The 22,478-nt window shown below is 35.4% G+C and overlaps 2 protein-coding genes across 2 annotated transcripts in view; one reads left to right on the top strand and one right to left on the bottom strand.

The window, feature by feature from the left end:
• Window positions 1-283: 283 nt before the first annotated feature.
• LOC108665684 lies at window positions 284-11,574 on the bottom strand. The gene is made up of 7 exons (XM_018152461.1): window positions 11,559-11,574; window positions 9,751-9,962; window positions 8,382-8,517; window positions 7,706-7,839; window positions 1,753-1,874; window positions 951-1,069; window positions 284-309 (listed from the first exon to the last, which is right to left on the bottom strand). The coding sequence occupies exons 1-7, from the start codon at window positions 11,572-11,574 to the stop codon at window positions 284-286; spliced, it is 765 nt and encodes a 254-aa protein (XP_018007950.1).
• A 9,335-nt stretch (window positions 11,575-20,909) lies between these two features.
• Window positions 20,910-22,478, top strand: part of LOC108665683 — a 28,363-nt gene continuing 26,794 nt past the window's right edge. Inside the window, exon 1 of the mRNA XM_018152460.2 lies at window positions 20,910-21,057. The gene's annotated coding sequence lies outside the window, so the exon portion shown is untranslated. The remainder of the gene's footprint in view (window positions 21,058-22,478) is intronic.

Here is a 22,478-nt window from a genome sequence, read left to right as displayed (position 1 = left end):
AATTGACTTTACTGTAAAAAATATGCACAAAATTTATCGGTACACATAAAAGGAGTTATAAGGCAATTGATTAAGTGCTGTAGTGGTCTAGGGTTCACGCGATCGCATATAAATGTGACAAGAAATGATATAACGTAAAAATGCTTTCTACAATTTCCAGGATATGCTGCATTATTGACACGGTAGCTCTCTTTCACATCGCTACGTGAGAATGTAATTTAAAACTTGCTCTCAGGAGTACATCTTCTTTAAAGAGTACAAGTATGCACGTTACATGCTACAGTTAGATCCAAGTTTCGGTTTTATCAGCTTTAACATGTATGCAGCAGTGTAAAATAAGGTAATCGTATTAGAACAATACGCGAGTAATAATTGGAAAAATACAGGCCTTTGATCTTAAATTTGCAAATTATTATATTTTCGACTAATTCAAGTTTCATCTTTAGTTTATAAAATACCGTTTGTTTAAAAAAATTTATTATTAGCTGTAGGAAAACGTCCATGCATTTTGGACAACTATTTCTTCTCGAAATCTAAATATTTGGTTTTGATGAATATTATTTTCTTGAAAATAAACTGGAAACATTTGCAACCGACGGAGCTTATCATTATGAAACTAATATAATAATTGTTATTATATAATGATAGGTAATATAACGTAATAATATTTATAATAATAGTTATTAATAGTTATACTAATAAAATAATAAATTACCAGATGCTTCTTGGAGATTGACTCCTAACGAGCAATAATCGATTCAACCTTCTGAAGTTCATCGATATACCAACCGTTAATATCCTATAAGAACTAATTAATAATTGGAAATGTCATTAAATTTGACCATCTACCTATCAATGAAAATTAATCTTATCAGTAGACTGTGGTAAAAACCAACTGTCGTTCTGTCAATGCACTTTTATTTCAACATGTTTCAGTTCAACAGACTCACCTTTCATGAGCACAACTTTGCTCTCCAGAGCACTGCTCGCCGCATCACCGTGAGCGCCCACCACCTGAGCACTGTGAGCGCTCCATCGCCAGTACACGGCCGCGATGCTCGCCGTACAGCTGCTCACGAGCACCAATCAATGTCAATAATAATTGTGAGTAGCTAATATAAGTGAATGATATGAGCAGTTTATAATGGGAAATGTTGACGAGCAGTTAATACTCTCAGTGATGTGGGCAATTGCGGTGTTCGGTTTAATGCAAGTAAGTAAAGCTATTAGGAGATGTTCTCAATCAATAATCTTTATTTAAATATAAAATTATTTTTTTTATTCAAAGTTCTGCAGTAGTAATCTGTATGGTTATGACCACAATAACGCAAATAACTGACAAGCAGCACTCACTTGAAGTGGGTGCTATTAAAACATGAAATTATTCTTTGTTCAATGTCATCGAGTTATAATCTGCATGGTTATGATCGCAATAACTCCAACAACTGACTATCAGAAACATAAATAATTTCAAAAATGAAATTATTCTTTGTCCAACGTCCTCCAGTTATAATCTGCATGGTTATGATCGCAATAACTCAAACAACTGACAAGCAGCAAATCTGAAATTATTCTTTGTTCAATGTCCTGTTATAATCTGCATGGTTATGACCGTAACAATAACTCAAATAACTGACAAACAGAAACATTAATTATTTTCAAACATGAAATTATTCTTTGTTCAACGTCCTCTAGTTATAATCTTCATGGTTATGACAACAATAATTCAAACAACTGACAAACAACACTCACTTGAAGTCGAGCTTGGAACGCATGGCGTGACGCAGGGTCAGCCTGAAGGAGATGCCCAGCAAGGCGGTCTCAAGTCCCCCCTCCTGCCGCGGCGCGTACTGGATCAGGTGGTGGCGGGGAGCCTGGACCGAGTAAACAATAATACGTTATGAGTAATATGAGTAATAGTAATATAAGTGATAATGAGTAATAATAATAATATGAGTAATAATAATAATAAGTACTGACACTTCCCGCTTGACATTTAAGCGTGGATTTAACGCTGATTTTACGTTGATTTTATGTTGATTTTGCGTTGATTTTACGTTGATTTTACGTTGATTTTACTTTGATTTTCGTTGATTCTACGTTGATTTTACTTTGATTTTTCGTTGATTTTACGTTGATTTCATGTTGATTTTCGTTGATTTTACGTTGATTTTACGTTGATTTTGCGTTGATTTTACGTTGATTTTATGTTGATTTTACGTTGCTTTTACGTTGATTTTACGTTAATTTTACGTTGATTTTACGATGATTTACGTTGATTTTACGATGCTTTTACGACGATTTACGTTGATTTTACATTGAATTTACGTTAATTTTACGTAGATTTTACGTTGATTTTATGTTGATTTAACGTCGATTTTACGTTGATTTTACGATGAATTACGATGATTTTACGATGCTTTTACGACGATTTACGTTGATTTTACGTTTACATTGATTTTACGTTGATTTTACGTTGATTTTACGTTGATTTAACGTCGATTTTACGTTGATTTTACGATGATTTACGTTGATTTTACGATGCTTTTATGATGATTTACGTTGATTTTACGTTGATTTTACGTAGATTTTACGTTGATTTTATGTTGATTTTTCGTTGATTTTACGTTGATTTTATGTCGATTTTATGTTGATTTTACGTTATTTTACGTTGATTTAACGTTGATTTTATATTGTTTAAACCTCTACCGCCGTATGTCGCTCTTCGGGAATATAACTTTCAAATTAAAATATACGTAAACAATCGAGTGTAGCAGCCTGAGGACGTTTGGACGCACCAAATAACATTTTAAAGTTGTCGTACGTGGCGGCAACCATCAGTGCAAGTCATTTTGAGCTCACTAGCAACGTAGGTAGTAGGCTTGTGACAATATTGCTCCGGTTACTCATGTCAGGCGGTAGAGGGTTAAATGAAATCAACTCAATATCAACGTTGTTTCCTTTGCCTACTGCATAGTTGGATCTTTACTCGGGCGCAAAATAATTCCCTCATATCGCTGCAAGGGCCTGCTTCACTGAACAAGGCGAAAAGGCTGAGATGATTCCATGCCTGGGTCTATAAGGATGAGGGATTCTAGGTGCATAAAAATATGCTTGTGGTGTTTGGTTACGTTTATAGATCTTGGTTAGCACTGAAAAATTAAAAAATTAATGAAATGATAATCAGCCGCAATCATTAACTTGCAATTTCATCAGGTTCAAAATGCTCTAATTTCTATCGCGCTGTTGTCAAATTTTCATGAAGTGAATTTTCCGGGATTCTTTGAGACCTCATTTTCATCGCAACATTGCTGGTAATAGAGTTTGAACAGAAACAAATGTTTGGTTTTAATTAAAAATCCATTATTATTGTCAATCTAGTTTCAAAATTCTTTGACAGTGTTGGTTCAATCTATTTTCTATTCAGTTATTCTATCCAGTTAAGAATTGTGATGCGTACCTGAATACCGCATCGTCTGAATGGACATTAGAGAGCCCACTGAAAATACAAGTGAAAATTATTTAAAGAGCTAGGAACGGATTTATCTACACGAGAAAAATGCAACAATATCGCGCAAATTGCACAAAATTTAAATTTCCACGCAAAAACCGTAATCTGTTCGGGTGATGTGCGACTGTCAATTTCGTAAAGCCGTAAATGCTCGCTCGTACAGCCAGCTTCCATCAACACCAGACGCCGCTATAACAGAAGCGACGTCTGTAACGCTTGTAGGTCTCGACGTTTTCGTGGCTCTACCAAGGCATGACTGGCCTGTGGGTAATCAAGACGCTGCTACAATTTGTCCCAATCTGTCCCTTAAGTGGTGACCGCTCGAAGGTATTTGTTAAGGACAGCAACGCTTGACGTGAGTTTAAGGGAAGCAGATTTCCCAGCGCAATACAACGCTTTGAATAATTCACGAGCCGACCGCTCTAGACAAATTGTAACGTCGACAGACCGCTGGTGCCTTCCAAAAACTGGACCTACGACGCACAACAACCCAAAACTTCTGAACGCTTTAGCCGGGATTATCAAGATTTTCGCATTGATATACGATCCAAGTTGCGTCACCAGCTATTTTTATACATACGTGTCACGAGAATTCTAAACCTTTAGAACCGAAAAAGGGATTAAGTATATAATAAACATGAAATTTTTCTGTTTCTCAATGGAAAATTTTTACTTATGTTTAGAATTCATTGTTCGAACGTTATATAATAATCTCTGAATTGCAGAATCATAACAGTGTGCTGAAATATCGCAGTCTGCAATTTTAAGGTTGTACAGACATGCAACATTTAATTTCTCTGAAAAATCATCAATTGGCTGATTAGCATGAAGACGTTATAGTACCGTTTTAAATGAATTATATTTACTTAACTAACTTTAAATGAACTACATTTGCAATGATTAGAGCAATTTCCAAAATTTCAATTTGCCTTTTTCTTCCATTACTTTCATTTACTTTGACATTTTATGGCATAAATAGTGAAAGTAAAATACCACAAACAATTGCAGGCCACATATGGAAAATATCCGTACATAAGTAATGCAAAATTTCACAAATTTACTACTCACTCACTATATTGAAACAAGACTCCCGATAATCAATCATTTCAATCACTTGTTCATTGCCTCACCAGATACAAAATCATAACTTCCGATTGTCTAACATTTTCTTAACAGAAACTCAAAATAAAAGTCTTTTTTCCGCTTCAAACGGTCAGGTTCAATTCAGGGCCGTCAAGGAAAGGCATTCTTCAGAAGACCGACAAATTTACGGAAGGCGTCAAACTCTGACCGGAGAAGACTGACACTTTTGGCTCTTACCGGCCTCCCAGATGGGAAAACTTGGCGATTCCAGAAGAAATTGTACTGCTTGCTTTTGCACGGAAAACCTACCCAGCCCGAAACAAGCTACTCACACCTCCAACGCAGCGGTTAAATTTACGCTCGGATATCTGCATGTCCAATTTTATAGTAGCTGACACCTTCAACTTTTTTGTTTGTTGTTTTATTGGCTTTATCAGAATTTGTTTTCAATGCCAAACGATGCTGAATTTCAAATTTTTTCTCGCTTTGCGTTCATGACGTTTTGGATCAATTTCGTTATAATGTTATTATTAAAAAAGTCACTAGATTGCTTTAATCGCAAATTCACTAGAAATTTAAAAGCGAAGAAAACACCACAAAAATTTAGCATATCTTTTTTGAAAACGTTTCGGAGACCAGCTCCATCGTCAGTTCGATAAATCTAGAACACAGATAAATGCAGAAAATTAGTTTGGAGTTAATAAAAAAAACACACACAGAAGTTAAAAACCTAAATCTCCTCATTCGGCTGTGCGCACTCACGCCGAACAGTGCAACGTTCCAGTGTCCGACACAGACTTTAAGGTTTTAGCTTATAGTTCTGGTGCTTCTGATCTGCGTATTTTGGAATCATTGTATATTTTTAAAGAGATGCCTAGTTTAAATGCTGCCTTTAGTTCTTATCCATTAGAAATTGTGAATAGATAGGTACTTACTTTATTATTCTGCCCTTTGTCTGTACATTTAGGTTTTTAACTTCTGTGTGTGTTTTTTTATTAACTCCAAACTAATTTTCTGCATTTATCTGTGTTCTAAATTTATCGAACTGACGATGGAGCTGGTCTCCGAAACGTTTTCAAAAAAGATATGCTAAATTTTTGTGGTGTTTTCTTCGCTTTTAAATTTCTAATGTTATTATTCATTTGGACTTAAATGTCGGTCAGAATGCTTTAAATGTAAATACGTCGCGCAATATCAGTTTCGTACATTGTTAATTTTTGGATTTATTGTTTATTTGATTCCCTTTCTTTCTAGGCTCACGTGCAATACAACCTTATAAATCCTAAGTAATTATCTATATTCAACTGACAATAGTTTCTGCACTGCGGTTGACAATATACTACGCTATACTACCAGGCATGTTTTTTGAGTAAGGACCGTTTTGGAATTAAAAAAAGACGTGCAAAGATATTGCAATGACTTTATTTTTACATAAAAGCCTATACCATAATCTACTTTTCTACATAATTTCCGTAAATATTGAGGCAATTGTCAAAACGTGACACCAGTTTTTGAATACCCTCATGATAAAATTCTGCCGCCTGACTTGGAGGTGTAATTCTGCTGAAATTCTGAATTCTGCTGAAACGGAGGTGAAATTCTGCTGAAAAACGCCTGGAATTTCTTCTTCCTGTCTCGTCAGGCGGCAGAATTTCAGACGTTTTTCAGCTGAATTCCACCTCCATTTCAGCAGAATTCAGAATATCAGCAGAATTTCACCTCCAAGTCAGGCGGCAGAATTTTATCAGGAGGGTATTCAAAAATTGGTGCCACGTTTTGACAAGTGCCTCAATATTTACGAAAATTATGTAGAAAAGTAGATTATGGTACAGGCATTTATGTAAAAATAAAGTTATTGCAATATCTTTGCACTTCTTTTTTTTAATTCCAAAACGGTCCTTACTTAAAAAAAACATGCCGCGTAGTAACAAGGATGTCTCTATTATTTTGTAAATGTTTTTCTTTTTCTCTTTTGAATTGTAACTAGAGCTTCTTTGTGAATAAAAATCATTCAATCAATCAAACAGTTCACTATTGCTTCCATAAGACTTGATGTTGCCAATGCTCAACCGTAATTAGCAGTCTGTATGTATGTCATTCTCTATTGTTTCTGGTGAGCTTCTCGGTGAAAAGCGGCACATTTTCTTTGCTCACCTGTTCAACGTCTTTAAATTTAATAATTTCTGTTTTTTATTAGTAAAAGCAAACCTTGAGTTAAATAATCTTTACTAATTCTCTCACAGTTTTCAGATTTGTGCATCTAATTTCCAACCAACAATAAAAAATCACTAACTGCAACAGCTTAAATCGTCAATTAGGCGGCTCTGGCAACTGATGATCACTGCATGATTGATAAGAGAAGAGTTTGATATTTTCAGTGAAAATATTCATTTATTCGATTATTTTCTTAATTGTTATGCTGCCGATAGCATTAGATCTATTTTCCTAGGTCCCTGACTTCACGTCGAAAAGGCAACTCAAACCTCGATATTTTGTGAAATTTGGTACAGATGAAAATATGTAGACTTAAGGACCTCATCAATAAATCCTTTGCCAACTCCATTATACCTAAAGACTCTTCCAACTTTATTTATTGAGTCATCCATGGAAGGCACAGACCGTAACTTGGTAATAAAATGTACCTGCAACTGCGCCACCGATATTAGCGTTATCAGTACACCTGTTCCTGGTGGACACTCCACGTATGCAGGACTGCAAATTTTCTAAAGAGAATACCTGATATGAGCCGAAATTTCTTCAGTAGACGTATAACGTATTCAAGGCTGCAGCTTTGCTAACGAAAATAACTGTTATCATCACACCTGCTTCAGGTAGACCTTCCATGTATGTAAGGCTGCAGGATGGCTAAGAAAAATGCCCGTTATTAACATACTGTACATGCATTGGATAGACGTATCACGTATTCAAGGCTGCAGGATGGCTAAAGAAAATACCCGTTATCAACAAACCTGTTTCTGATAGACTTATCACGTGTTCAAGGCTGCCGGTTTTCTAACGAAAATACGCGTCATCAGCACACCTGTTTCTGATAGACATATCTCGTGTTCAAGGCTGCATGTTTGCTAACGAAAATAACTTTCATCAGCACACCTGTTTCTGGTTGATGTACCAGGTGAGGGAGGCTGCAGGTCGGGACTTGTAGGAGATGCAAGTGGCGTTCACGTATTCGTCTTTCCCGTAACGTTCCTTCAGTCCCGTAATCACCGGAGCCTCAGCAGGTGGTTCTGGCGGATGAAGAATAACATATCTTGAGCAGTAACTTCATCAAAATGGAAGATGACAAATGGAACCCGGATGGCAGGAAAAATTACATTATTAAAATGACCAAAGTGAATTAAAATAAAATGTACAGCAAGGTCTTCAGTCTTTTGAGCTCCGTCCTCCATTCCAGTTTTAAGGTCTCCATTCCTCATAAACAGATACAGTTTAAAATTGATTTTTTTTTCTCTGACGTTGATAGGGTAACATATTTTTTATCTCATTCTTCCCTTCCCGTAATCTTTACAAAATTCGTGAGCGCAGCATAATAGCGGTCGAGGTGGTGTCATCAGGTTTTTCGTTGTTCTGACGCAATCTAAACCTGCTATACTTTGCTATATTCTACCTAATATTATACCATCGCTATCATTGAATTCATTCAGATATAAATCCTATTAGTTTGAAAAGGCTACATTGCAATATTACACCGAATATTATACTTTCGCTTTCATTGAACTCACACGTATAGAAGTCCTATTAGTCTTAAATAGCTACCTGTATCGCTTACCTACGACAAGCATGTTAGCGGACTGAGATGTAGTGTAGAAGGAAGGATTATCGGCTGACACCTCACACTTGTAGGATCCCGATGACTGTAGGGACACAGGTAGCAGTTCTACCACGCGGGCGTCGCTTGCTGTCGTCTATCCGGCATTAAAAGAACTCTATTAATTTAAATAAAAAACAATAAAATGAAAAATTCGTACAAAATTAACAAACCCCTTGTAATTTTTCGTTCAAAGTGAAAGAAGAATTTATATGGTAATTAGATTATAATTTTAAACTGGATATAAATCCAGTTCCACGCATGCAATGCAAAATGATGTTGATCGATGATGTTGCTCAAATTTTGATGATCGATTGAATGCAATTAGCGATTGGCTTGATCACTCTTCTTCAAATGTTTCTTAACTATAAAGTTACTTAACTATAAAGTTAACTTAGTTTAGTTATAAAGTTACTTAGTTAAAAAATGTTGATGATCGATTGAATGCAATTAGCGATTGGTTTGAAGAGGAGTGATCAAACCAATCGCTAATTGCATTCAATCGATCATCAACATTTGAGCGAGGTTCTTATTATTTAAAAAAGAGGTTTTGCTGTGTATCCTGTAATTGTAATTTCTTGCAATTCAATTTAAAAACGTATATGGCTAACTCAAGTAAGTTCTTCAGCATTCAAGGATTATGTTCAAACAAATGAGTTGGAAATCAAATTATTTTATCGTGAATCATGTATTAATTAAATAATTATCAATTTGATTGGTAAAGCTGATGATGTACTGAGAAATTTTACTGTTCAGAGATATTGATAAAAAAGTCTTTAAAAGTATTTATTAATTAATCAAAAAATTGGTTATCCATTTATGGGGATCAAGATCACAACTTTTCTAGCCAAATCAATGTTAACATTTATTCCTGATTGGTTGTTTGTCATTTTTTACGCTTTGTGTTGATATTTCTCCCCTTTAAAAGATTACGCCGCATATGAGAAATAAAAATTAGAAAATATTTTAAAAAGCATTACTGAACACGTTTTTAATGTTTTTATTACTAAAACAGATGAAAAAGCAAAAAATTTTCCTAACAACTGCTCACAGTGCCATGATTTAGTTTTACATGACATTTCTCCTCACGATATTTAAGCAATATCTGAGACTATATTCAGATTTGCCGATTGTATTTCAATTTTGAAGCAATTATAATTATCACTTGAACGTTTTCCAAATTCAGTCAACTCATCAACAGCATTTATTTTTACGACTCAGTTATTACGACTATCCGCAGTAACTCTAATCAAATTTCGCTACCACGACTCAAACACACAAAACTTATTCAAATTAAAACCACACATAAACTTTCCTAGCTTCAACTTACGTCAACTTTCACTCCAGGCAAATCGAAGTTTTGCATCCGGTACTGCGTATCGGCGGGCACGTACCGGAAGAACTCATGTGCTCCGCGATACCATTTAACGGAATAGAGTTCCTCTCCCTCCAGTATGAAGGGGCACTCGAGCCGCACTCTAACGCCCGATACTTGATGATACGGCACTCGAACCTCGTCCAGTCGCAGCGCAACCCCCTCTTCTGCCAAATTAAATCATAAAGAAAAACATCGTGAAAATTTGAAGCTTATAATCCGGTTTGGAAGCTAAACTGGTTAATATGTGTTTGTATAATTCGAATAAACCACTTGACTTATATCACAAAAAATATGAAACATGTGAAGGAAGGATAGACTCACATAAAATGTTAAACAATTGCAGTTTCTAGTTTCAAGGAATTTTTTGATGAATTCCATCACTGACTTATAATATCTTTGAGCTACGAACTATTGTAACGAAATTTTGTTAATGAAAAATGCCATAAAATGAACTCATAGATGAATAAACTAGTACGACTTGATTTCTACCAAGCTATCACATTTCCACATTTCAGATAACTACTCCATTGTAACCAAAAATAATTATAATCGATATATGATTTTGAAAACTAATTGGGTTTTAAACACTATTTGGATTTTAAACACTTGAAGTGTTCAAAACTTGGATGAAGTTGCAAATAAAATTTAAATCACTGAATCGATAACCTAAGAACAATTAAGCCGCATTGCTTTGGAAATCTAGAGTAGGCAGACTTGGCGGAATCTTGACAGAAACCAATATGCACGAAGTCCGTGGCACTAATTTCTGGTACAAATTAAAGAAATTAAACTAGTTTTAATTTGTGAAGCTCTTCTCCAGGTCTTATAAATTCGTATCAGTGAATAATTAATTTTTAATTTTCGGTGCCTAAGGCTCAGTTGATCAAGTGAAATAATTTTTGTTGCTGTTAATACTAATAAGCTTTAACGTGGGCATTTCATAACTATTTCATATGCTTTAAGAATTTTCCAATTATATAACACAAAAAGGTAAATTTCATATATTTAATTAAGGCTTGCAAGTTAAGTGCCGTTTTTACTTGAGTTGTCATTGAAGGTCGGTGGATTTTTTTGTTAAATCTTGCAATCGATAACATACTTATTAATTCCTCTTTCAAACTTGCCGTTAATATATTTTATAGCCTATCAATTCATTGAAAAACTATTTGATTGATAAGTATGTATTGATCTATCTGTGCACTGGTGTGCAGGACGTGAAGGATTAGTTAATGTTTAGTTTAGGTAGGAAAATAGTTTTTATATAACTGATGTGAAAAATGAAAATATACTTGTGGTGTAATTCCAATATTTGTAAAAATAAGCAGAAGGCATCAAACAAATTGAATTCAACAACATCAAAATATATCTAGCAGAATTCCCGATTTCTCTTAAAATGAAATTATATGAAATTATTATCCGATAAGCTTATAAAACCTAAATTTCCTCTTGAGTGACGCATCAAGTTTTGTTATTTGATTTTTAATCAGTAAAATAAAAAGTGTCCTTCGGGAAGCTAATCCAATTTTGTTCGATTTTTCGTCCACACGGCGAGCGGCGAACTCAGAGCGAACGAGAGCTTATAGTTTTTTAGACTTTTCTTGAGATGTGGGCGATCGATAGTTTTTCTTCGCAAATTGAATACATTTGTTTTTGCCAAGCGGCTTCCTGTAAAAAATCTGGCTCAGAAGTCACATCTTTTATAGTCTCTATCTTTTCATAGTTCTACATCTGCATTAAGTGGTGAACATAGCGCGACGGACTTTGGTCATCATCCATTTTTTTCAGCATTAAATATTTTGATCGTCGCACATGTTCTTTGCGTTAATTCTGACTTGCATTAAGCCAATCATGAAAATTGACTACAATTTCTCAAATTGGAACAGATTATTCCGGAATTAGCTTAATAAATTATTTGCTAGTTATGCATTTTTTCACTCAATTGATTAGTTAAAAAAGCATCCGAAATAGTGAATTAGAGCTTAAATCATGCCCGCCTGATGTCATGCTCGTAAATAATTGCCAGTAAAAACTGTTCAGAGCGTGGCATAACTGACTTTTATTTTATTCAATTATAAATAATTTACCTGTACAAACATAGGACTGGTACAATTATTGTCGCGCGAATTTCTCGGCACTAAATTTCGTTAAAAAATTTGACCATGTTACTGCTTTAATTCATTTATGTATCATAGCTCTGCCTTCTCTTTCGGCTGAGTTTTCTAATCTCTGAGCTATGCGAGTTGGAGGATATTATTCAGAAAGGAGCTCATTTATAAAGCGAAGGCTGCTTGTTTTTTGCGTACTCTTAATTCTTGCACGGCCCCGTATGATTTTTTCCCGGCACCGAACCAAACGAAGCGGCGTTCGGAGCCTCCTTCGCTTCCTGGTCATGCAGTGACGGTGGCTGGGAATTTCTTCGAAAATTCTGCTTTGCTCAAGATAATCTAATTTTGTTGTCGAAAAATGAGCAAGAATAAGGCGCGCCTCGGCGGTAAATCTCTGTCGAATACTGAACAGGAGTGGGCTGGAGATAATAACGAGTATGGATTGAGGATTGGGGCTGTTTAGAGCTGAGAAGAGGCAGAGGCGAACGTTGATGAAAAGTATTGATGATGGATATGCCATGAACAACAAAAAATCATGGATTTCCTGCTGAAATAAATCAGGGATAATTTTTCCCTCAACTATGACCAATTGTGGAAATTATTATAATTTTAATGTTTAATTTGTCAGCATAGTTTTTGTCAATACTAAATTTCTCGGCGTATTTAGGCACACTATGCCAATATGGCCAAGTGGTCGCACTGGCGCTGAGTTACTGTTGCGTTCTCATCGCACGCAACGCTCGCTTCCGATACATTTCTGTTTTCTTCCCGATTTTCTGCCTAAAATTAATTGCTCAAATGTCGCAAGAATGTTATCTGGTTGTCAGTTTCTCGAAATTAGAAATACATTCACCGAGTAAAATTACTAACGGGTGCACAATTTTCAGGCGATCCCTCGGCAATTTTTTAAGCCGTGGCTGGCCCAACTCTTGCAAAAATTATAGTCGTATTAGAGACGGCTGACAGTCATCTATTGCATGAACATGTCGCCTGTGTTTTAATGAGGATAAAAACTGAATTGGTGACTTGACTTCTAATGAGATTTTGGCATCGTCGTGTTTTTGCTGTGAATTTCGCAAATTTGCTGTAAATTATTTGGCTAAAAATTCACTGAAAGTTCTCAACGAGGCTACATAAAGAATTAAAATAAGTTATCATAGTGTTAAATATGCGTTGCTCTTAGTACAATTATTTTTAATAAAGGAAAAATTCACGTTTCTACACTTAATTATTTTGGCTATGAACAACGGCCTTAGTTTCTTGCATAACCTCAGCAAAAAATTGAGCTGCTGCCTGTACAAATCAGGAGCTGGGGAAATACTAAGCCAATTTTTTATTCGTTATAAACATAGCCATAAATACAGAAAATAATATTTGGCAAACCCCTAGGTATAACTAACGACGATAGTTTGATGCACGAACAAGACAGTATTATTATTATTATTTTGTTTTTAAAGTTCAACGATACGTGAAGAATGAAAAATTTCTTATATGTTATAAACTACGGGGTTCATATGCTGCATTTATGACATTTAACACTATATAAAACAATATAAATGCAATAAACTGTTTTGATCAAATAATTCATTTCCGAAACAGATCAATACAAGGCAACAACAACAAAGGCCGTCATGTCGCCGTTACTGAATGTAGTAGTAGTAAATGGGATTGTCGTGAAATATGATTAATCAAATAATCATCGCAGTTACAAACCAACAACTCTTTATGTCTGCATAATTTATTTCGCTACAGACTGTCAGAGACGCTATGTCAAACTGATCTTGATGCAAAACATAAAGTATCATCCTTAGATGATAGATCTTCAGACCGAGATAGTTTTCCTATTTTTCGTCGTAAACATCGCCCCTGACTGTCAAAGAGCCATCTCACAAGCCGCCTTTTCCTCATCTTTTGATAGAAAAAATATTAGGGTATTGCGATGCCTGCGAAATCTTGGTCTCTCGAAGTCTAGAATCGTAGGGGCAGGTCAAAGACGCTGCCTACCAAAGAAGCAGCTTCGAAAGAAGTTACTATGGTCTTTGATTCTAAAAAATTTCTCTTTATTCCTTTTCATGGGAAGTTAACGTATTGTTTTTGGTATTGCGCTTCAGGACAGTTTTCCTTGTGCGAGGCAGGATTCATAGGATAGGAACTTGGTTAAAATTTTACCATATCTCGGCACATTCTATAGCAGATTTAAAGCTCTCTTAAATCAAATTAATTTCTATGAATGAGATTGGCTTTGGTTCATACAGGTTTAGTGCATCCCTAATTCTCAAAATTTTAAAATTAATTCAATATCCATGAATTTAGGATGAATTTTCTGATGATTTCAATTAGCAAAATTTAATAAAGAATTGACGTGCCATTAATTGATTCTGTGATTTCCATGCGAGATTTGAACTATAATTATATTCACGTTATAAATTCTATTATGTTATAGCTACAATACTGATCAAATTTATTTAATTCTAAGTTTTCACCAATAATGCTACTAAATATATTCAAGATGATTGATTTTTATGTGTCAAGCCGTGATTCATATCATCATAACTGAAAACTTTGCATGTTATCTCTTTTGTTGATTATTTTTAGATTTTGGTCGCATTTTCCGATTTTGATATGATATTCGTGCTCATTGCATGGGCTGCTGCAGAATTTTTAGCTTTGTTTGCCGTTTGAATTCCCCCACTGAAAGAGCATTTAATTTTCTCATATTTTTGAGCGATACGATCTGAAGGGCCGAGCTTTCTTTGTGCACAAAGCAAAGCATTAAGCCTAGCAGGTACAGAAGAGACCCGAACTATAGGACTCTATTTAAAGTGGCAAATGCTTCAGCGCGTACAGACTTTAACAAAGAAAATGCACTTTGTCTGAGAATGAGCAATCAGTATTGTTGAAGATTCTTTTCATGTGCCTAAGCATCAAACATCAAGTGTCTCTGATGTTTCAAAATGGTTTTTCCTAACAATGAGTTTATTCAGGAAATCTTGTTTCCCTTCCTCAATGAGTTTTTCGTTTCCTTGTCCTCGCCTTGTCAGCTACTCTTATAATAAAATGTAGGAGTAGCTGAACTTCAGCAGCAATTTTGTTCTAATTTGGTTTTGAAACCATTTAATCGAATTCAAAATATTTCACCACTTCAGGTAATTTAATATTAAATTAAATTGAAAGAATCTATTTATAAGTAGGTATAACAGACTTTAGATGGAGATTTTTTAGAATAAAGTTAGTATCATTTCAAAAAGCAAACCTCTTTGATTTCCATAAGTACTAGCGTATCAAAGCAATCAAAAGGTAGGAACCACACTGAATCCTACAGGAATATTCAATTTCAGGCGAGCCTAGTCCTTAGACCTCAACCTGCAGATTGTTCGTTCTTCACTTCACGACGTGGGTGATAAAACTTTTGTTTCCCCTTTAACTTTCAACCATACTTCGTTCACGGGGAATAAAGTGAAATTTAAACCGTTTCTTGCAGTACACTTTCTCTCGCAACACTAAGGGTCCATCTTTTATTTCATTTAAAAAAAGTCACGGAATTGAATTCCAGGGAACGCGTCCGGGCTCACATTCAAAATTGCCTCTTCTAAGGAAAATGTAGTTTAGCCGCGCTTCATTGTTGCCTAAAATTGAAGACCAAATTGCAGCTCTGAGCTTTTTATCGACCGTGAATGCCATTGGATATTGTGAACTGTTGTCTATCCAGGAAAGGAAAAATCGGCAAATTAAGTCGTACATTCATCCTTACCCATTTTTACAGAGATAGCTTTTTGCAATTTATTAACTTATTCAAGTAGCCAAACATAAGTGGATCCAAGAAGTACAGTCATGAAACGACGCAGTAAAATTTATAAGGCATTGTGCACCAATTCAATGAGCGAATCACTGACTGAATTGGACTGAATTTAAGTCCAAAGAAAATTCAGTATTCTAATGATATTCTATCACCAAGATTTTTAGTTACAGAAAGAATTGGCAACCAACGTATTGAAAAATTTGTAGCAATACACAGTATACTTTCATTTCACATTGATAAAAAATAAATGGTACCTGATGCATAGGCATGCCTCCTTTGATCATTCATGTTCGTACGAGTTTGCATTGTTCAAAAATATTTGCGGCATTTGAGTAAAATGCGTTCACCGATATTACGGGGTTATCAAAAGCTTTCGAGCTTTATAGGAATGTCATTTTAAGTTCTTCAGCATGAATAATAATGGTATTTTGAACGTCAAATATTCTTCTTTCTCATCAATTTTTTCGTGTGTATAAATTGAACCCATAATTTTCATCCAACTACGTTCCGAACTTTGTTCTCTAAAATTTAAATTACGCGCAAATTTCTTAAAATTAAACAGCATAACTTAGGAAAAAATTTTGACATGACAAATAAAGTATTTTTCATCAGCACTTATTACGGCCTTGAATGATTATAAATTTAAAATTTAATTTTTTGCTGAATATTCTCGATCAGCAGTAAGGTTGTAGTCAAAATGTAGCAAAATACCAGCTCACCTGCTAGCATTGCTGCGACCAGAAAGACCAGAATGCCCACATACATTTTTATCTTGATTTCCAGCGCTGTTTCAATTTTAATTCATTAATATTGTTACTGACGTTTTTGTTATCACCTCCGTCGTTGAAGCTAGGCTGAAAAAGTGTCTTTCACAAAATAATAATAATAATAAAATATTCTTGTTGTCGACTGTTCCGAATTTCTTTTATTTTATTTATTTTTATGTTTTAATTGAATTTTATTTGTCGTTTTTTCCTTATATTTTCATTCGTCGAAATTGAAAGAAAAACTTTGCTCTAAAAATTCCAAATGTCTTCATATTATTTGGAAACTTCAAAACTTAGTAAGGAAATTGATTATCCGTTTACCTTTTTAACTCATATTAGCTTCAATCTATTTTCCACTGCAGAAAAATTTCATTGTTTATTTCTGAAAATAAAAAGGCTGTTGTGAATAAAACACGTCCCCACACTACCAGTCGTTATGAACGTCACATTTCAACTCCAATTCCTGTATTTTTCCTAATCATAATTATACTGTCGTCAATTCCTTTGCTATATCTTTGGTCTAAAAGAATTATTGACACATTAAATCGTGGACCGTCCTTTTGTATTGCTTGTTAAAAATGCTTAATTAACTAATTAATTTAGTCACGTGTTATAATTATTTCAATAACTTTATTCGATGTTCTCAGCATGCGAATGAAATTTTGGTATAGTATTTAGAGCTACTTTTCCATTAAATGTATTGAGTATTATCAATCCATCGTGGGACTCCATCGCGGCGATCCATCGTGGCCTGGGACTGCTACGTCCCTAACAAGTACCAAGATTATCAAGATATAATTGCTGGGTATTCGGTTAAAACTCCACGGAGTTTTTTCCTGATGTTTAAGTAACTCGCCCGGCTGCCCGGCAGCAACGGCGAACCCACACGCACAGCGGCTGGAACCAAACTGTCATCCTCAATGCAGTGTCGTGGCTGCAAGCAGCTGCACAATTTCCACGAATGCTGGAAAACAGCGAAGTAATAAAAGTTCGAAGTTTAGTGCGTTCTGTGAAATATTACAATACTTGCGGCACGCTGCTTGCTTCGAATCCTGTGATGTAATCTCCTAAATGTGCGAACAATGTATTATGCCCTAACTTTATTCTCACTGTTTTTGGAATTGCTGGTTATATCGTAGAAAGACTAAATGTTTGGAGGAAAGACAGAAGTATTGCTTTCAGTCTTTTAAAGGCGTCGTAACTTCACTTCAGTTCAGAAACTATTAACTTTTTTGATCAAGAAAAGTGTTGAATTATTTTTGATCACAAAGTGATGAATTATTCCAAATTCCGAAAAAATTATCACAAATACTTTTCAATTTGCATTATCCAAAATTTCTCAATAGCGATGTCGCTAAAATATCGTTTTATTGTCGTAAAATATTGTCAAAATTTTACTCCCAATCATATATTTTATCCACCATTGTAATCACGACTTTCATGTTGAAGAATAGTTCCAATGATTTCTCACTAATTCTAACATATAATTATTGAAGACATTTTTTGCTGTTTGTTGTACCGTGAAATAATTATTCGTATCAATCTTTAAGTAAAAATTTGCCAAGCCCATGTAAAGTTGCGAGAGCTGTTGGATCCCATCGCGACCTCGACATCGGATGAAAGCAGCGCTGGTTATTGTTGCCGTTAACATCAAAGAATTTTGTTCGCATTCTTATGCATGGCTTGCAGGCGGAGCAGCGATATTATTTACAGTTTTAATCGCTTTCTGGTTAAAAAACGAGTTGTGGTGGCTATGTTGTTGGAGAAATGGAAAGTTGTGGTAGAGAAATGGAAATTGCAGTATATCTATGTTGCGGAAACATGCTACTGCAGGAACTGTGTTGTGAAGCTGCATAAAATGTGAGAGGCTGCAACTAAAGATATCAATTGTGGCCAGCAGCACTAAAGTTGATTCGTTTGTTAGTGGTCTCATAGCAATGTTCGAAGATGAGAGAGATTGTGGCTAAGTCTCCATTGAAAATACGAGTTTAAAATGATAATCACAAAATATCATTGAATTGATAATGTTGATATTCACACCAAATGATGCTTTCTAATTAATTTAGTTTTGTTATTATTATCTTCCAACGACTTCATCTGAAATCGAAAATTCATCGAAAATTGACTGCAACCCTCTGTTTCCTGGGAGCATTATTATTTTTTCTTTATTATTTTTAATTCTATATTCACATAGGAGCACTCAGTCACACTTGAACCCGAAGTAATTTTTTTATGGATACTGGAGTTGTCGATTTTTACGAGTACATTATAATACTGAAACAAAAGCTAATGATTCCAATTTTCGGTGGCGTCAACGAAATCTTTCCCTCCTTTCCACAGCTGGCGTCAACTTGAAGACTAGTAACCCAACAATTAAATTTGAGGAAGCACAAGAATTTCATTCGTCAAAACATTATTCATGATTTTACAAATTAAATTAATTTATTATCAGCCGAAGCCCCCCAGTTAAATGAATTGTCTCTTCACAATTTGTTGCTTCTTCTAGTTGACTTTGCTATGCGACTTGAGTAAATTTCAATTAACTGAGCATGCGCAACTATCAACGTTTTGCACTATAAAGAATATAAAATGACATGTGAAGTTAGGCTAGCCGCAGTCTGTCCAGACCAGGCATGTATTGCAAAGCAAAGCGAGCACCGCTTTCAAGAGCAGCCTGTTCTTTCAATTCATCGGTGAACAATGGATTAACCGTTAGAGAATAGTCTCTTTTGCAGGCGGCAAGCTATTCAGATGATATTGGGCAGATGATATTAAGCAGGGTGGCCCAGTGGTTACAGTTCAGAGTACCAGGGTTGGAGCAGAGAGGCGCGGGTTCGATCCCAGCTCTGTACGCCAGTTTCTGGTCAGAATCGGCAAGGAGGCCGGGCGGTTAAATAAGCACAGCAGAATTGTAGCAGTACGTTGCGTGTTCGAGACCGCAAAATGCTGTGAATGTTCTGCGATGATAAGAATTGGCAACAGGCCTACGGCCTACTAAACGCTGAAACCGCTATTCTTATTCTTCTATATTATTCTATTTGGAGCTGCATCACTAGCATTGCATTGAGGAAGCAAAAAGTACCCCTATGTTATCACAGTTACTCTGCCAGGCAGAGTTCTCCTCATCATTACACCAAATTTAAAATATTTTAAGGGGAGTTATGTCAATTTTATGCTGTGGCCCGCCACTTTACGCAAAAATGTTTATTTTAATTCAATTGTGTAGTTATAACAAACACTTCAATTCATTACAGATACAACACACTATGCAAAATAGTAATATTTATCAGTCGACACTTGATATTTGCCACCGACGATCATCGTTCTATGGAGTAAACAAAATAAGAATAATGTTTTGCCGAGTTAGCAAAATTGTAACCGTCCAACTGTTACACTCTCTCTTGAAGCAATAGTTCATAATGAATGATGACTTGGTTACCATGTTAGAAATCTGAAACTAGTGGATTCTAGTTTATGATTTTTTAAGAGTGTTTAAATCTTTTTTGCGCTATGTTTTAAATTATAATCTTTCTGGACCATTGGACAGAAGGCATCAAACGAAACATTTGTGGCATATAATAACCGTAAATAAATATCACGAGGAACACAATTTTATTTTTGTTCCTTAATAAATGATGTTTAAATTAGTTATTATTTACCGAAAACGATTTTGGAATCCTACTGGAGCAAATAGAAACCAAATTGTAAACGATTAAACACCGTGGCATAAACCTCGATGTGAATCGAAATTTGAAATTTATTTAGTTTCTGTTAAATTTTTTCATTTTCTCTATCTTTCTTAGAAAACGTGTTTGATGGTTGACTAAACTAAACTGGCATTCATCGATGCATATCATCAGCAAATGCACTGCATGGTTGCTTTTCCGACCGAAGTGTTATTAATGAGTAAACCTGAGCTCCGGACGATAATCAGGGTTCAATTTTATACAAAAGGTAATGTTCATCATAATGCATTTCTTAAACGATCATTACTTATGAATTTAATTATTTCGTGATGGTTTGGAAGTAATTTGAAGAATTATTCAAACATCCTTGTATTCCTGATTGAAGTACTTCTTTCTATATATCAATTATTCGTTGTTATTTAATAAAATGAGTCTCAACTGCTTAAAATCGCTTGTCGGAAATCTTTGCTAATTTCTTCTGTGTTCAGTTTGCAGCGGATCCCCTCACCAAATGAAAGAGTAATCGATAATCCGTTAGCCAATCCCAAGTTAAAATAGTGGATTCCACACGGACCTTGAGCCAAGCTCCATGAGCAGGATGAGGTTTACGATTACTATGTGAAAAAAAAATAGTCACTAGACTTCAGTCCAGTCCTGGAAAATCGAACATCGAGATCCAGAGAGCGCGGAGGTCGAAATAATTCCGACCACGCGAACTCATCATGCATTAGTGAGAGTCAGTGTGTCGTCTGCTTCAGTTGAGGGTGGTGGTGCGCCATTCCTGACTCAGGAGTGCATTGGCTGATGGACTTAGCAGGAGAACCTACATTGTAGCCCAATGAATTTGTCACAGTACTTGGAATAGCGTCCAGACGCTCTATATAAGCTACGAGAAGACAATCGTGAGTAATATATGAGCCCTGCAACTTTAGTGATTGCAGGATATTGAATAATGTATGCCTGTATTCCGGCTTTTCCCTCGGACAGTGTTAATAATTTACGGAGATGTTTCAAAATATGGTACTAGCTTTAGTTCTCGGTTGGAATATATTAGCGCACTTTTTTAAATATTTCCATGAATTGAGTTTTGCTGCTGCATTTGTGAGCTTCTCAGCGCTTTACGGTTAGAATTTTCGAAAATCTCGAAATTCATTTACTAATTTTTTTTAATGTCATGTATGAAAAAATCTAATGATGATTTTTTTCATCTGAGTAATAACTGATTGATCCATGACTATCGTAACTTGGTTTTGAGGGTTGGACAAAGGACTGTTTGGGGACGGATTATACCTACGAGGCTACGTCGCCCCACGATGTTAGGTTGCTGCAAGACACGCGCCGACGCCTGCCTTCGCTACCGGCGAGCACGCGAGGGAAGGCATTGCTTAGCCAGCTCCACGATGATCGTTACATCTATGCGTTATTTGCAAAATTACTACAATGATGATCAAATCTAAGCGTTATTCGTTAAGTCGTACGCTTACTGTTAAATCACTTTGTTTACCGTAAAACTTTCGACCCTCGAAGATTGCGAACGTTGTTGGGAACATTGCTTATTAATTATTGTTGAAATTTTCTTCGTTTTAAAGCGTGGAAATGTATAGTGGCATCAGATCGCGTATCCTTAATATATGTATACCAGTTGTATTGGGATAATACACTCATCTTGAATATTAATTTTGATTGCGGAATCATGCATAGACAAAATGAATAAGGGTTCAATGCATTTTTTTAAGATTTCATTTTTATTGCATATATCATATTTTTATTTTAAATTTTTAATTCTTCTTTAAACTTTGGAGAGAGAATTGAACCGGAGTTAAATTTATAAATATATTATACATTGAAAAGGATATTTCATCGGATAGTAGGATCTGATAAACAGGGAGGCTCGCATTAACGATGTTCAACCCTCCGAGCAGCTTAATAGGTTTAGCAAGGTTTAGCTCCTTGCTCTTCTTATTAGATTCAGAAGACATAAGCGTAACGTTTGATTTTGATTCCTGTTTAAGTTTTTCTTCGTAGCTGCTCCATTTCCATACCTGATATCACCTTTTCAGCAATACATAGGTGAGACCGCCCCATAAAATATTTGCAAACTCATGATTTCATCTGCCTATTGCCGTCCGTTTCTCCAAAATCTTTCCACACAATTGCTACACGGAATCTATAGTCACTATCGACACAAAAATTGCAGTCGTCAGGAGAATTTCTCGGCATCCGACTCATTGGACCCAATTTTAACTCACAGGCGTGAGCTTAAAGTGTACAGTACATTTTATAGCTTTCCAGTAGGGTTAATAAAATATTAATGATTGCTTCA

This window comes from Hyalella azteca, unplaced genomic scaffold (genome assembly GCF_000764305.2).
Source record: "Hyalella azteca isolate HAZT.00-mixed unplaced genomic scaffold, Hazt_2.0.2 contig5580, whole genome shotgun sequence".
Taxonomy (NCBI): domain Eukaryota; kingdom Metazoa; phylum Arthropoda; class Malacostraca; order Amphipoda; family Hyalellidae; genus Hyalella; species Hyalella azteca.
This window is presented reverse-complemented; position numbering and strand designations above follow the sequence as displayed.

Bases quoted from the DNA above. Each gene is read 5' to 3' on its own strand.
- LOC108665684 (XM_018152461.1), bottom strand. The intron at 1,070-1,752 runs GTGAGTGTTGTT...GCTCGTGAGCAG, and splicing joins CGTTCCAAGCTCGACTTCAA to CTGTACGGCGAGCATCGCGG. The intron at 310-950 runs GTGAGTCTGTTG...TACATGTTAAAG, and splicing joins CAAAGTTGTGCTCATGAAAG to CTGATAAAACCGAAACTTGG.